At 33.9% G+C, this 16,655-nt stretch overlaps 2 protein-coding genes across 4 annotated transcripts; both read right to left on the bottom strand.

The window, feature by feature from the left end:
* Positions 1–90: 90 nt before the first annotated feature.
* LOC111988827 (VIN3-like protein 1) lies at positions 91–7,476 on the bottom strand. Of its 3 annotated transcripts, XM_024020633.2 has the most exons (5): positions 7,314–7,475; positions 4,595–5,224; positions 1,799–2,109; positions 524–1,699; positions 91–403 (listed from the first exon to the last, which is right to left on the bottom strand). In XM_024020633.2, the coding sequence occupies exons 2-5, from the start codon at positions 5,047–5,049 to the stop codon at positions 390–392; spliced, it is 1,956 nt and encodes a 651-aa protein (XP_023876401.2). In that variant the 5' UTR covers positions 5,050–5,224; positions 7,314–7,475; the 3' UTR covers positions 91–389. The 3 variants fall into 3 exon arrangements, with proteins under 3 accessions (XP_023876401.2, XP_065636861.1, XP_023876400.2); XM_065780789.1 differs by having other exon boundaries at positions 91–1,696; positions 7,314–7,476; XM_024020632.2 differs by having other exon boundaries at positions 91–1,699.
* A 5,689-nt stretch (positions 7,477–13,165) lies between these two features.
* On the bottom strand, positions 13,166–13,849 carry LOC111988835 (uncharacterized). Its single transcript, XM_024020643.1, has one exon. It carries the CDS (start codon positions 13,847–13,849, stop codon positions 13,166–13,168), a length of 684 nt encoding a protein of 227 aa, XP_023876411.1.
* Positions 13,850–16,655: the final 2,806 nt, after the last annotated feature.

Below are 16,655 nucleotides of genomic sequence, written 5' to 3'. Positions count from 1 at the left end.
GAAATTGCTAGAATTTCTTCTATTGTTTCCAAATCCTCAATTCAATGAAAAAATGGCAAGTACAGACTAAGCAATAGAAAACAAAGACTATGACAACGAAGAAGATAACTTAATCATGTAAATTCAGGATCGATTCCATGAACCCTTCTTTAATTTAAAGAGGGAAAATGATGAAGTAATTATACATGTATCCTCCATGATTGAATAATGCAGCTACTTCAATGTAATTAGAATAAAATAGGAAATGGAATATGCCTTCTACAGCACGAAACCTTAAGTGCTAGGCCCCCTTCCAAGAATCATCAGGAACTGTCTCCGCAATCAGCAACTCAAATCTTTTAGCCGGACAACCGTGATAAAAATGAATCACTTCTGATGGTGAGTGGTGACTAAGAAAAAATGCCTGTATAAAGAACGGCGAAAACAATCAGGGCTAAATTATCGCAGGAAAAAATTAAACATGAAGCAAATTAACAATCCTGTAAATCAGACTGCTGCGCCCTTATTTAATGCCACAGCTTACTACAGAATCCGTTTCGTTGCCTCTTGCTGTATATAACATCTGAAAAGGTGTCAACCAACTGGCCTGCTAAGCTACTCGGATCATCAATCAGTGTTTGAATGAATGTGTTGACCACCCTACGTTCTTGTTCTGTTGATCTCAAGCTAAACCATGTTAACAATTTCAATCTAAATTCCTGTTTAATGTGACCTCTGCATTCCAGCAGTCGGATTATCTTCACACAGTACTCAAAGCTCTCATCTAAGCAATATGAACCATTGGGGTTTCGGAATGGAGACCCGTTTATCAAAGTGCTGTCACAATCATGTGTCTCTTCGTTAGAGTTTGCAGCCCTATTCCTGCAAAACTCTGCCCGTGAATCAACAGCTGGGACTTCCACAGCTGGCCCATGTGTCCACGTCTGTGAGTCGCCACTACCATGTGATCTAGCTAAACCATTCTTCTCTAAGTCATGAGAAGCAGCATCATCATCCGCCTCAACCGCCTGCTGCAAAGTGCATCCATTATCTTCATCCCTAGAGGACTCAAAGGGAGGGGTGAGCTCTTCATTCAAATCTGGCACTGAAACAACATTCAAGTCAAGCCCACGCGAAACAAAAGGTGACCTTTCTTCAAGAGATTCAGGCTTGATCACTTTTGTTACTTCACAGCATTTTTCCACCTCTGGACTGCAAAACCCATCAAGGCAGCCTTGCTCTTGAGCCCAAGCAAGACGCAGGATCTTTCCAAGGTCTCGAACCTTAAATCCAGAAGAACCATCTGCTGTTGTATTATTGAGCTCCCTTTTGGGACTAGAAGAACTGCCTCCAATGTGGGGATTCTCTTTCTTACGGTTCATGGCAACTGCTAAATTGGAATTCTTGTTAAGTATCTCAACACTGTTGGTGAAACACTTGGCCTCAGAGTGACCCAAGTCACCAGCATCTGTATACGAAATTATCCGAAAGGTATATTCCGTGCAGGGCTGCAGATTGGAGATCATAATCCTTCTCTGAGCTTTTGGAAATACACAAATGGGGTCTTTTGTGTGTGTCTCTTCTCTACTTTTGCAATACCAGAGCTTGTAGCCCTTAATATCATCAGATGATGCATTAGACAGTTCAATCAAGATAATCACAACAGACGATGATGTTACATCTTCAAAAAAGAATTTGCAAGCAGCAGGAAGTGAATCTTCTGCAAACGAAACCAACAAAATCTATTAATAAGTAAATTTTGTATAGGCATTTCAAACAATTAGAAAGACAAAGAAGACCAATTAATAGGTTTCCCAACCTCTGCAGTTTGGATTCGCATTTGAAACAGTGGCCAGCCATTCATCTGCTTTCTCAGTTGCAAGAGAGCAGAGTTTCTGCACGTCACCTGCAATAGAGAGTCTGCTGACAATGCCACGTGCCATCTTGGCAGATATGCCATTCACTAGACCCACTTCAGTTTCTAGTTTAGCCTTTGCATCTTTTACAATCTCATGCAGTTCTTTAAACCTGGATGTCCCTTCCAAGAGCCTGTAACTCAAGTATATCCTATAACAGAGTACATCAACACGGCGAGCATCCTTTGCTATCATTAGCTGCTTCTTCCAACAACTGCCAGATGAAATCATATCATTCCCGTCAGCCCAAGGATAAAAATCAGTTACCAGAACAAAAAAGAAAAACTTGTAGCCAATGCTCTATATTTTTTCCATTATACATGGATTCCATCTCAATGTGGATCAGAGAGAAGATCTCCTATTCACCAGCCACTTAAGTTCACTAAGGCCCAGTGTATCTCATAGAAATCAATCCAGCAAAGAAATTCACTGGCAGCAATAGCTATTGTGATGGTAAATGATTATCTTAGTGCTAAACAAACAGTTCAAAGATCACTCCATAGAATTCCTACAAAAAATTTAAAAAAATAACAAAAAACCAATTCATCTAAAAAGAAAAGGAAGGGGGGGGGGGGGGGGGGATCCGAATTTCATACCCTAACTATGAAATTCATTGGACAAATTTGTGACATAATTTCATGGCCTCTATTGTGGTCATCAAATTAAAAACTAACAATGCAATTATGTTCCAAGATGTAAACATTTCCCCATGATAGACGGATAGTCCACCGTAATTAAGATGGTTTCCCTTACCAATAAGTAACAAGTGCTTCTCTTCATGAAAAGCTTCCTTTGAATGCTGCATGTATTCTTATCAAGAATAGCTTCCTTTGAATCCAACATTTCTCTTACAAATTTTGATCTAACCAGACACCTCCTCCAAAAGGCTTCCTATCTCACTTTGAAATGCATATCATATTTCCATTAACAAGATTCTTTATTTAAGGCTTCAACTAGATAACTATCACGTATTTTACTTCTTTTTTCTTTGAATGGTACTTTACACGTGCATACAATGGGTCTTGAACTCACAAACCTTACCTTCCACTCCATCCTTATAGGAGAAGATATGCCCATTTGAGCTAGAGCTCATGCCAATACCCGTCATTTTTTTGTTTTCATTTCTATTGAGTCCAACATGTTTAAGCCAATTAAAATTGATACAGTTAATGGATATGTTAATAGCATACCAAAAAAAAAAAATACTCACAAGTCACAAACATCTTGAGCAACAATCATAAATTAAATTCAATGGCAAGCTTTTATTTTCATAACATTAGTTAATTAATAATGCCACCATGGTCAAGCTACTGCACACAAGAAGCAAGTTTCCAAAAACTGGGCGAACGAAAGCCTTATCCTGACTTTGGGGGACCAATAGACCTCTTTCGTATTTTACCAGAAACCCATGTGTAGGACAGAATCAGTTATAAGACAATTCTCTAGTAAGGCTTAATATTTAAAGCAATAGCATCGCTGCAAATGCTTGATTCCCTAATCCCTACCTCTGAACCTATCAGGAATGCTAAGAGCTCGTTGATTGTGCATCATAACTTTTCAAATAAATGAAATTCTAGATTAAAGTAATATTGGAAGCACAAAATTACATTTGACACACGAAATTATTTTTTCAGCATTCATCATAAAAGGCAACATAAATGTAACAATTTTCATAAAGGTACGCCACAACAAAATGAAACAAAAGAAATTGAATACTAAATAGGAGAAGTAGCTACAATAACTTAATAATTATACTTTCAAAAAACATCAAAACATTTAAGTAGAGTACCATAGTGTTATAACACACCATAAATGATAACCACCCACTTCTCTTCTTTTTTTTTTTTACTAGTAGCCACCCATAGTACCAAGCATTAAAACAGCAATAGAAACACACAAAAAAAAAAAAAAAAAACTTTGTACCCATGAAAGAAAAATAAAACATATATAATACATCAAAACCATACCTTTAGCTAGAAATTTATCTTCTATATCCATTTTCATTAGCTATAGACAACAACTGAAGCAGTGCTCCCTCTGGAAACATAAAAAACACTAAAAACCTTAGCACATATGTACATTAGGGACAGTGTTTTTTTTTTTTTTTTTTTTTTTAAACCATATTAGCAAGAAATTTCCATTAATATAGCTAAATCGACGAGGAAAGGTAATTAAAAAAAGAAAATTTTAAAATAAATTGTTTATTGCAAGGTTAAAAATTTCATCTCTACGGTCTAGCTAAATAAATAAACCAAAGATTCCATTCTCACTGAGTTGGTTTAGCTGAGTACAGTTTCTATGAAAAGAAAGAAAAAGCCAGAAGCATAGGAATCTAATATTTATTTCAGGTTCTGTGATCAAATTAAGCTAAAGAAACAAATTTTGGCTTTCCTAGCAACAATGCAGATCCCGAATTCAACGAAATGATACAGAATTACAATGCAATGCTACAAAATTAGATTTTGAAAATTCNGGGGTGGGGTGGGGGGGGGGGGGGGGGGGGGGGGGGGGGGGGGGGGGGGGGGGAGGCAAGAGAGAAAGCGCTGTCAACCATATCACGGAGTATGGCAACAATTAACAAGGTGCCTGACCAAAGACTGATTCAGCTCAGCAACAACTTCCAGAGAAAAGGCTAGAAAACAGCCTGTCAAGATCAACAATTTCATACCCAACTCAGGAGATGCAAGAAAATTACATACCCAAGTATCCCTGAAACTTTGCCACAAGAAGCACAGCAATAACTACCATCTAGCTGCATCAATTGCCCAAGATCAACAACCCCCACTTTTTCATGTTGAAGGGCACACTCAATGTGACAAGATAACCCACAGGAGTCTCCCTGACCAGGTTCAGATGTGCATACCAACCAAAGACTAGGATCCTTATTGTCATCAAATAGGTGACAGATACAGCATGAGCACCTCTTGCAAAATGTGTCATCTATGGATAGAACAGCTCTACAAGCAGAATTTTTACAGATCCATGAATTCAAATTTCCAAAATCTGAAGACTGTTGCGGAGATGATGGGAGTCGCATGGGATTTTCCCCCTTCCGATGTTGCTTTTTAGAAGACTGATTGTTTGAACTAGAAGAAGTTTTTCTCGAGTCCTGCTTCTTGATGGTCTTGTTAGTAGTCTTATGAAGTTCAGTCATTTTGCTTTTCGATGAGTTTTTCCTTTCCTTATCAAAACATGTTCGAAGAAGTTCCTTCTTTGGACCAGATTTCAGAAACTCTTGGAGGAGTTCTGGACTTCTTGAAGCATCGTCTGAGTGCCCATTTTCTCTGGGGTGCTTTGCACACTGGAAGAAAGGCTCTGAACACCAGAAACTATACAGAAAAAAGAAACCAACTAAGAATATGAGTAAGTATTTGACGGGAACAAATACTACAAACAAATTTGAACCAAATACAAACTTTAAATGCATATAACCATAAAGGTAGGTACTCAAATCTGTAAATTTTCAAAAATCTAAATTTCAAGCACAAATTTGCTGCTTACTTATTTCTATTCACATAACCAATCAGATCTTAATCCAAAAATTTTGTTTCCTGATTAATTTTATTTCTAACTTAACCTCGTTAATCTTTCCACTCAAACACCTCTATAATTTCATCTCAATTACACCAATCTTATAAGAACATCAACTCATGTTTGCCAACATATTGCTCTATCAATGGAAGAATACATTTGTCTGCCATTTCACTTGTCTCTTAGACAAGTTAAAACTCTTAAGGAACATGAATGCAAGATATTTTATCAGCCATGTACGTGACCTATTAAAATTGCCAAAACCATGCGACACCAGGGAAACCAGTCATCCTAACCAGTAATTAACCAGTTGAGAGCTCGCTACTGAAATCATAAACAGTTGATAAAAGAACAAACCAACCTGGCTGATCCTAGTAAACAATTATTTCCACAAATCAATGTAGTTTATGTTAACTATGGGTGAGTTTGGCATCAGCTTTAAGCTTTAGCTTTTAGCTTTTATGTATAACCTTTTAAAACCTCACTTTTTCCCGCCATTTCTCACTTTTTCAAATTTTTCAAAGTACAATTATACTTCAGCACATTTTCAACAAAAAGTTTTTAGTAAAAAGCTAGATAAGCTGTTCTCAAAGGAACACTATACTAGATTGTGGTACATTGATAACCTTTTCATAAGGACACAAATTTCCAAATCCTTTCCACACAAGAATAATAAAGATCAAAAAATCCAAACAAGGGGGGAAGTGAAGATTTTACAGAAATTTGGGAACACCTGATCAACAACAGATCCTTCCTTACCATGAGAAGAAAATGGGGAAAAGATTGAAACTATGGGGGCATCCCAGAAGTGGGCTGCAGGAGACTCAGATTCTTGCAGGAGCAGCCCAATTCAAGATATTCAAGACCGCAAGGGTTCAAAAAGGACTATATATAATATATAGAGAGTAGAGAAACCATATTAGCAAGAAATTTCCATTAATATAGCTAAATCGACGAGGAAAGGTAATTAAAAAAAGAAAATTTTAAAATAAATTGTTTATTGCAAGGTTAAAAATTTCATCTCTACGGTCTAGCTAAATAAATAAACCAAAGATTCCATTCTCACTGAGTTGGTTTAGCTGAGTACAGTTTCTATGAAAAGAAAGAAAAAGCCAGAAGCATAGGAATCTAATATTTATTTCAGGTTCTGTGATCAAATTAAGCTAAAGAAACAAATTTTGGCTTTCCTAGCAACAATGCAGATCCCGAATTCAACGAAATGATACAGAATTACAATGCAATGCTACAAAATTAGATTTTGAAAATTCGCAACAACAAAAATAATTGGAATCAAGAATAAGAATTTAGAAAACAGAAATTCATAAAACAAGAAAAGTAAACCAAACAAAAAAAACTACTACCACTTTTGCTTTATAAGAAAGTCAAATACTCCCATACAAATTGAACGCAGCTAAAAAAAATTAATTACCTTTCCATCGTATTGTCAAGCAGAATTCAAATACACGAGCAAGCTTTACTATTGACTCCTTCAAACACTACTAAAAGAAAACACTTTCGAAAAACAAAAACAATAAAAATTTTATATTTTTAAAAAATCAAACAAATTCATCGTAATGTAACTGAAAGCAGTAAAACTTAAGAGTATTTATCAGTCTTCCTCATATACATTGTGTGAACTAACGGCAAAATAAATAAATAAAAATTTTCTGTGAATAAAATAAATAATTTAATACGCGAATTTAAACATAGAGAATGATTATGATTAAAAAAAATTAAGAAATTTGAAAGTAGATTACAATTTTTGACAAACCGAGAAGAACGGATCTGAGCAGCAAAAAGTGTCCAAAATTCGCGAAAATTTTAAAAAATCGGGTTTCGTAAAACAACGAAAACAAAAACGAATCTGTAAAAAACGAAAAAAAATACCTGGGGATTGGAATGGGAGCGAATCTAGGGTTTCGAAACGCCAGAGCCGAAGAATTCGGTCAGAGAAAGAGAGCATGAAAACTCCAAAAGCGTGAGAGAAAGAGAGAAAGAAACTTCTTCGTTTTTGTTAGTTGTTGGTTTAAGAGAGAGAGAGAGGTGCTTGTACGAGTTGTTCACGTTTTGTTTGAGAGACTTGGGGGGAAGCGGTGATAAATTCACGCGCGGATAAGGCGCGTTGGGGAGAGGAGGAGTTAGGTTAGTTTGAAAGGAAAGCGAGGGTTGGTTTCTGTTGTGCATAATAAAAAAGTACATAAAGCACGGCCTCGTGTTGTGATTGGTTGGTGTTAAGAAATGCAGCTCAGGCGCGTCGAAGTGACATTTGTGCGTATTTATTTATTAAATAATTTGTACACCACTTTTCTGATTTTTTTTTAATATAATTATTTTGTTCATCGAGGTTTTGTTGGAAAATTAATGTGTAATCAGGGCCACGTCATTTTAGCATTTACTGCATGAGATTCTCAAAAAATAAAAAATAAAATAAAGCATTTACTGCATGCGTATACCCATTTGGATGAATTGATTTAGACCGTTGGATCTAGGAATAAGTAATATTGAGTAAGTAATAGCTAACATTAGTAATGGTCTGTTTGAATTAAAGAAGAATAAAAGAAAATGAAGTAGAATAATGTAAATTTAATTGAAAATTAGTATATTTTTAGTCAATTTTACTTTATCATTTCTTTCTCCCTTCCATCTAAATGGGCCCTTAGAGTAGTAGATTGATAAAATGCTAATATTGTTAATTGATTCCCTAAAGGCATTAGCTTATAAACTATTTTTAGAAATATTTTATGAAAAAAATAATTAAATAACTAATTTTTTTGCCAGCGTTTTATATTTCTAATGATACTAGTGTCAAAAATTCCTAATATAGTTTATTAATAATTGTCTTAAAAACACATATTAACATAGTTCATTGTTATTTTAAAGATATATTTCAAGTATTGAATTTTGACACAATTACGTTATATCATTTGATATCAAATACCTCTTCCAAATCTAAGCCCTTGCGAAAGAACACCCAAGAGATGCAGCTAAATTTGCAATATGCTTAAAGGTCAATCAATGATTAGTAGTTAGTACACCCAAATTCATTTTTTTCCATTTAGTAAAGCGCTACAGTTCCTAATCCAATCACATGTTAATATCTAAGCAAAATTAAGTGTAGATAGATTAGGGTGTGTTCAAAGCAGGCCGCCTCGTGAAACTTCATTTTTTTTTTGGTTTTGGAACGTTGACCAATGATTTTTCCTTTTTCCTTTAATTCCTTAGTTTCGACGAAGGGAGTGATTTAATTAGGAATTTTAATTAAAATATGCTCATGTTTTTCATGCTAAAAAAATAAAAGTTTTAATGAGCGTGAGGTGTCACGAAGAATCTTGAGAGTTTCGGAGAGAATCAGTCAGCAAAATGTGCATGTCAAAACACGAGCCTTAGGTACCTTTATTAATAATTATGAATGACCGAGTCAGTAACACTTTTGTGTGCATTTTCTACACCGAATTGCACTTTGGGTAACTTGAGAAACCGTCCTTGTAGCGTTATTGGTGGGCGTGAGTGAATTGACAAGTCTGGACTCTGGGGGGTCAGGAATTCATGGGGCTGGGCTGCTTCTGGATCTGCCGTGCTGTTGTATGTTGTACTACGTGACTTGGAACTTGGAAGGTCGGATCCTATTCTTTAAGTCTCTGCGAAACCCAATTCCTCCTACAGGTCCTCGCTTTGTGCCAACGTGCAATGCATGAATTTTTCAGCATTGCCCGCCAAGCTGCCACTTTCTTTGTTCGTTCATTTTGACGCGATAATAGAGCCAAAAATGGTGTCCACCCACCCAACTCCTGCATTGGGTTGATCAATACGATAAGTTGAAGCTATCTTATTTGATATTAAGGCCATGTTTGGTTCCACCTAAAGAAAGGGAAAGGAAAGGAAAAAAGAAAATATCTTCCTCTATGTGTTTGTTCGAAGGTTGGAAAAAGAATGGAAACAAATTTTTTCTCTTGTTTGGTTTTCAAAGAGAGTGGAAAGGACAATAATTAAATAATTGGTTTTACTTTTATATATACATATATATATATATATATAGTATGTTCATGAAATTCAGATCTATTGCAATGACAATCGCGTAGAGTATACAACAAGATCACACATCAACTAGCACGATTTGCTAAGTGAATTGACACATGACTTGGAATGGATTAAAAGGTTTAAATAAAAATTTTGAAATGTAAATAACCAAAATGAAAACAATCTCAAACTTTAAGAATCAAAAGTGTATTCCAATCCTTTTATTATGCCATTATATTTTAATTTGTTTTAATTATGCTTTTGCATTTAGGATTGGTTTAAGCATGTCTTGGTTCAATATATTGTCAATAAATTGTTAGGAAAAAAAAAGTGTCTTATATAATGTTTATAATGGCTTATGAATTATCGAACACATGAATTTTTCCCTCATAAAAGAGACTATCAATATTTCTTTAACTTTGACGTTTTCTAAATTTAAAAAGTTAAATTACAATAAATATTATTATTAAACCATCTTACGTATTGTTAATATTAGTTAGTTTAATATATTGAAGTAATAGCATTTTTTTTTATTGAAATCAAATATAAAGTAATAATTTGTATTTGTGAAAGAACTCTTGTCAATTTTCTAATTATTTATTTGTTTTTTTAGAATCAATTTTGTAACTATTTTATAATCAAATTTTTACTATTCAAATATTAATCTATCATGTCATTAATGAGCAAACAATGTGTTTGGATTTGGCCTCGTGAACGAGAAAGTTTAGGGACACAATTTTTGTGCCATAATTGTTGTCACAATTTCAATGTATTCAACTCTAAATGATGGAGAAAATGTAGTAGGTTTATGTGAAAGTGTTTGTCCACCACTCACAGCTGACCACCTCAAGAAGTTGTAACAAATGGTGTGGTTCTAGAAGTACACTAAGCCTCCATTTGTTTCAACTAAAAATTATTCATGACTATAAAATATTATCGCGAAAATATTATGACTGCAAAGAAAATATTTCTAATTGTTTGGTTGTGTTCCTAAAAACACACAAGAAAACTTTTCAGGTGTTTTGGCTTACATGGAAAAAAATCATAACACAAAATTTAAACTCGCAAGGGGTTGCCAAGGAAGGGTTGCAGTCATTGGAGTGATGGTTGTGGCGGAGTTGGGTGGGTCATAGGGTGACAAAGAGAGAGAGGTAAGGTCACTGAGTTTGCGTTAAGGTAGTGCCAAACTGCTAGGGTGGTGGTGTCGGTTATGGGTGGGCTATGGTTGGTCTGCAACAATGGTTGGTCTTCAACAATGATGGGTCGATGGGTTAGAGAGAGAGAGAGAGAGAGAGAGAGAGACCATTTGATATTTTAATTGAAAAACCAAATTCATACTTGGTTTAGTATAATTACACAAACTTATCCAAAAATTAAAATTAATTAAAAAAAAAAACACTTCTCAGTCCACTTTGATATTTCCCTAAAGACCATGCACATTTCAGTTTTTTTTTTTTTTTTTTACTTTATCAAAGACTCACTAGTTTCTTTTTTTTTTCTTTTTTTTTGAATTTCTGATTTCCTTAATTCCTAATCTCACATACACTAGACGCAAAAAATAATAATAAAAAAGAATATATATATATATATATATTTTATAAACAAGCCGAACCATTAATCAACGAATACTTACAGACATTCACCAATTAAGTTTATACAACTACTTTTTAGTTTTTTTTTTTTTTTTTTTTTTTTTTTTTTTTTTCCTTCTAAAAGTTGATACAACTACATTTATCACACAAGCACATGGAATACAAATTTGGAAAAGCTTTCATTACCCCATCACCTAAATCCCTAATCTAGAATTAAAAGGGTGGGGGACTATTCATGGCGACTTTGTGATAATACTTTTTTTTTTTTTTTTTTTTTGAGAATTTGTCTATCTCTTAAGAATTAATTCCTCGAAAGCCTAAAATGATTAGAGTTGCAGACGCTCTTTAGGATGAATTGAAATATATCTCGAACTCGCCTCTAATCAAGGAACTCACCCCTAATCAAAGCATCAATATGTTTCATATATATAATAGAAGAAAACATTGTAAGGAGGATATAGGAGCAAGTTTCAGTGCTGATGAAGATGAACTAAAAAAGAAAATTTGGAGTTGGACATCCATGACAGACTCAAGATGTTTCTGTGGAGAGTGGTGTCAAATACTCATATGATTTGCCCACAAAAAATAATCTAAGCAAATATGTTCCTGAGTTGTCTCAAAAATGCTTGCTTTGCGATAGAGAGTAGTCATGGACAAACTCTGCACAAAGTATTCAAACTTAAAACTCTGTGTGCGTATCTAGCTCAATATCTAATTCTCTACATATTAGCTCATTTATCAACACAATTAAAAAGAATAAAATAATCTCTCTCATTTTCAATGTAAAATTAAACATTTCATTAATTAACTCCTTATCTTCCATATTAACTTTCATATATTTATATTTATGTTATTAAATTAATTTATTTTAATTAAACAATATTAAAATGCTCCAACATTTAGCAATGGACATATATTTTCATTGATCCTCCTTTAAGGCTTGCAAAGGATAATGAGGATAAAATGAAGTTTTGTCTATTTGGTGCATTGGTTTTAGAGATGATTTGGAAATGTAAGAACCAAGTTGTTCATGAAGGAAGAGTGTTTTATGTGAAGATCTTATGAGAAGTTTGTTCAAAGTTTTCAATGAACATTGGAGCTGTACAAAAACCAGAACATTCACGCCCTCAAGAGCAAGATTATCGATTTGGCAAAGCCCAAGATCAGTTAAAGATGAATTGTGATGCAGTTATTGGGACGGAGCACTCACATGTAGCAGTAGTAGCTAGAGATTGGAGAGAGAAATTGGTTTTTGCTTGCTCAAAAAAAGTGAATACTAAGTTCCCTGAAGCCAAAGCTTTTCTATGGGCTGTGCAGTTAGCAAGCCAAATGCAGTTTAAGGATGTGATATTTGAGGTTGATTCTAAGAATTGTGTCGAAGCAGTGACTAACAACTCCAGTTCAGTGCACTGGAGAATTGCTGACTTTGTTAATAAAGACAGATTGCTTTCAGCAAGCTTTGACCGGCTGGAGTTTATGTGGGTGTATAGGAATACAAATAAATTAAGCTACTCATGTCTTGGCAAAGTTGTCTCTATCAAACTTCTGTTCCTGGCTATTTTGTTGATGGGATGGGTCCTTCTCATCTTGTTAATATTATTAGTAAGGAAGAACAATAATATTAGGGATTGTTTGATATATATGGTAATAGTTTTCAGTATTTAAACATCACAAAACGTATTTTCACAACACTTTTTCATTCATAAATATTTTCACAATACTTAAACAATGATAAATCTCTTACCTACCAAACGGCCCTTAGCAAGGAAGAACAACTTGGGTGTGGCTGAGGCGCTGAGCTGGAGGGAGTGAATATTGTATTTTTTCTTTTTCTTTGTCTTTTCCTTTTGTTGCCAATAACATTTTTTATTCATGAAAAAAAAATTGTAAGTTAAATTACTTTACTCCAAGAATATAACAACGTGGATACTAAGTCATACCAACTAAATACATGGAGATAAACTATTTATAAGAAAGTAGAGAATACTTCTTTTACAGACATAACAAAATCTTATGACATGTTTGATAGACTGTAATAGATACTGTAATGTAATAGTTATTTTTATGGTTTTTTTTTTTTTTTTTGAGAAGCCAGACCACAAGCCTGGAACTTTATTGAATTAAAAAAACTTAATGAACATCAAAGTTGACCAACTCGGCAATGTCTAAGGGCAGAGCTTCCATCCAAATATGGCAGCCAACAATGGAAAAGGCCTTTTTTGCAAGAGCATCCGCAACTATATTGCCCAAGTGGTTTACATGACTGAAAATAACAGAAGAAAAACTAGGCAGCGAGTGCCATACATCATCTACTATACTTCCAAAGGAGGACAGATTTAAAGTTCCCTTGGAAATTGCAGATATAATGGTGGTCGAGTCACCTTCAAATATTACACGTTGAAGACCAAGATCAGCAGCAAACTGAACAGCTCTAAGGCAAGCAAGAGCTTCCAAATCCACAACTGTTGAAGATAACATAGTAGGCACGGACAAAGCACCCAGGTTCGCACCTCTCCAATCTCGTACAATGACACCACGTCCAGCTGAGTTCTTGTGTTTGAAGTGGGCAGCATCGAAGTTCACTTTCACAAATCCTTGTTCTGGAGAATGCCACTGATGCCAAATAGCAATTCGAGAGATAGGGGCTTTTGGAGTTTGACTGTTGATGAAGTCATGGAGCAGAGTGCATGCAGCGGAGCTAATCTTCGTTATGGGTAGAGCTTCACGTCCAAAATGGAGGGCGTTCCGTCTATTCCATAGGCTCCAAGTGATTGTTGCAAACATCTCCGGTTTGAAATCATCACCAACTTGCATAAACTTGTTAAGTAAATCATTGAAACTCCGGGGGGGGGGGGGGGGGGGGGGGGGGGGGGGTGTGGGGATATCATTGACTGGAACCAATGGTGAGGCAGCCACATTGCTGCAAAAACAGAGTGCATGGAGAGCATCTTCCGGAGCAACTTTACACAGCTCACACACATCTGAATCCACTATATGTCTTCGCTTCAGATTGCATTTTGTGGGTAGAGCATTGTTACACACCCTTCAAACAAAATGTTTGATCTTGCTGGGCACCTGCATCTTCCAAAGCCGCTTCCAAAAACTACTTTGATTTCCTATGGTTTAGTTATTTTTTAGTTTGGTTATGTTTTTAAAAATAAATAGTTATTCCTCATTTCAGAATAGTTATTCCTTAGTAAGTGTAATAATGTCAAAACTAAATATATTTCCAAATAAACAAACTTTCCATATACATCTAATAATTATAAAAATAAAAAATTATAAAAAATAATACATATCTCTCTTAAATTTAAAAATAACAATTTTTAAGAAGATATAATTGTATAAGTAAAATATTTCCTAAAATATATGTTAAGTTTCATTCTAATGTTATAACTCACAACCAAACTAATGAATAGGTTTAGTTATTACATTACAACATATTTTATTTCTAGTAATAAAAATTACAATTTCTGTCGTAATCCTCATTCGATATACCAAACGTATCCTTACAACATTTTTATAACAATTTAAGATGTATCATATATATAATACTTGGACCTATCACAACTCAAAATAAGGGCATTGATAGCACGTGTGTCAAATGCTAAATTTGTAGCATTTGGCATATGCTATAGTGATATTCTACTTTTAGAAAGGCAAGACTAAAAGCATTAGCATCAAATGTGCTAAAAAATGCTATTTTAACCCACCATTTTAATGTACTAAAAATTTACGTATTATTTTATTACTTTCTCTCTCTTCTATTAATAAAAAAATAATTAAAAAGAAAAAAATAATAAAGAAAGAATATATAAATAAAATGGTAAAAGAATAGAAGATGTGATGGGTGGTGTATTGTAAAGTGATGTGTTAAAATAAATAAGTAACTTTTTTTGATTTGTCAAAATAATTTTTTTTTTTTTAGCATAGTTGATGCTAATGCTCTAAGGATGTTATGAAAATGTTATAAGATTTTGTTGTATTTCTAAACTTTCTCATCAGGTAATAACCTAAGAGCATCTACATCCAACAATGCAAAATATAAAAATAGCTCAATTTTACACATCTAACCTCAAAAATCACTTACATCAATTAAGTTAAAGATGTGTAAATTTGCAAAATTACTAAAGTAATCATGTAAATTTACACTGGTACTATTCATTTTACATATAGTTTTTTTTTTTTTTTCTCTTTATGTATCGTATGATATCCTCATATCCCAATGATCAATTAAGAGAGTGGATGATGGTTCTTTTTTGTAAAAAAAGATAAACAATTAAAAAAAATTTAAAATTTTGATATTTTAATAAAATAGGGTTTAGAATAAATAGAATTTTTGAAAAATGGTTATAAAAAATAGAAAAAAAAAATTCTTATCCTAAAATAAGCAAATATTTTTGAACGAGTGGATGTGAATGCTTTAATAAATTTACAAAAACCGAAAATTAAAAAAAGAAAATTCTTTCACCAAGCTGCCATCTATTGCTAATTTGCTATTAATAACTAGTAAGTAATTAAGTACGGTTTCCTTTGGTCCACCTTACTTCCGTTCACTTCACAAAAACTGGATTCGAGCATCCTCGATCCCTTTTTACCAATACCATCGTACATATATACCCAATCTAACTCTTCTGGCAAGTGATTCTCAAAAAATAAAATAAAAAATTAACTCTTCTGGAAAGAGAATCAAACCGGAGTTTAATCAAAAATTGACCCTTGCATAGTGATGAAAAAAAAGGGAGGGAACGATGAGGCTCCTCAAGGACAAGGTCTCCACCAAAACCAATCCTCCCACTTTAGAAAAAGGGATGGATTTATTAATAAAAAACTTTAAATACATTTTTCAACATTCCTATTTGTTTTCAAGTATAAAATCTTCACTCCTTCCTTCTTTTCCCTCTCCTGTCCCCTTCGGTCCATCCTTTGCATTGTCTATCCTCCCAAGTCCCATCGGTGATAATGCAAGTCCAAGACAACACAAAGAAAGAGAGGAGGTTAGTAATTCAGTTGTCTATTGTAAAGGGTTTGTCTTCTATTAGAATAAATGCAAGGAAAATAGACCTATTAGTCTTATATATGAAAAAGGCTTTTCTATTTATTTTAAAATAAATAAGAACAAGTCGTTAGTAGGATATGAATTCTTAAAAAGACTCAACATGACATTCTACGCACCAAATAATAACAATAACCAAGTTTCAATTTCAAAATTTTAATAGTTAAGTATATCTCATGAAATGTGCCAAATGTCAATGTTAATGGTTAAGTATCGTATATTTTATTTATGGTTGATTCCAAACCCAAAAAAAAAAAAAAGAAATTACGGTGAACTAACCGTCAATATAAAATTTTGTCACTTTTTTTATGAATAAATCCATTACTGCTACACATGTTATACGAAAATGTGAATAAAATGTGTCATCTCTGCATGATGAAATATTGGTAAAATAAATGAATATTAAGGAAAAAAAAAAGTAAAAATAATTAACAAAACTTTTTTTTTCTAACTAAAACTTTGAACAAATAGCATGATTTGCCACTGGTAAGTTCTCCATGGCGACAATCATCAGAATAGAAGAGTTAGCAATAACAAACAGGGTCACTGGCCTCTAATTTAAAT

This window comes from Quercus suber, unplaced genomic scaffold (genome assembly GCF_002906115.3).
Source record: "Quercus suber isolate HL8 unplaced genomic scaffold, Cork oak 2.0 scaffold_247, whole genome shotgun sequence".
In the NCBI taxonomy this organism is placed as follows: Eukaryota; Viridiplantae; Streptophyta; class Magnoliopsida; order Fagales; family Fagaceae; genus Quercus; species Quercus suber.
Note: the sequence above shows the minus strand (reverse complement) of the source record. Positions and strands in the feature narration are given on the sequence as shown.

Bases quoted from the DNA above. Each gene is read 5' to 3' on its own strand.
- LOC111988835 (XM_024020643.1), bottom strand. From the start codon at position 13,849: ATGCAAGTTGGTGATGATTTCAAACCGGAGATGTTTGCAACAATCACT.
- LOC111988827 (XM_024020632.2), bottom strand. From the start codon at position 5,049: ATGACTGAACTTCATAAGACTACTAACAAGACCATCAAGAAGCAGGAC. The intron at 2,110-4,594 runs GTATGTAATTTT...TTCATCTGGCAG, and splicing joins AAAGTTTCAGGGATACTTGG to TTGTTGGAAGAAGCAGCTAA. The intron at 1,700-1,798 runs GTTGGGAAACCT...TTTCGTTTGCAG, and splicing joins TGCGAATCCAAACTGCAGAG to AAGATTCACTTCCTGCTGCT.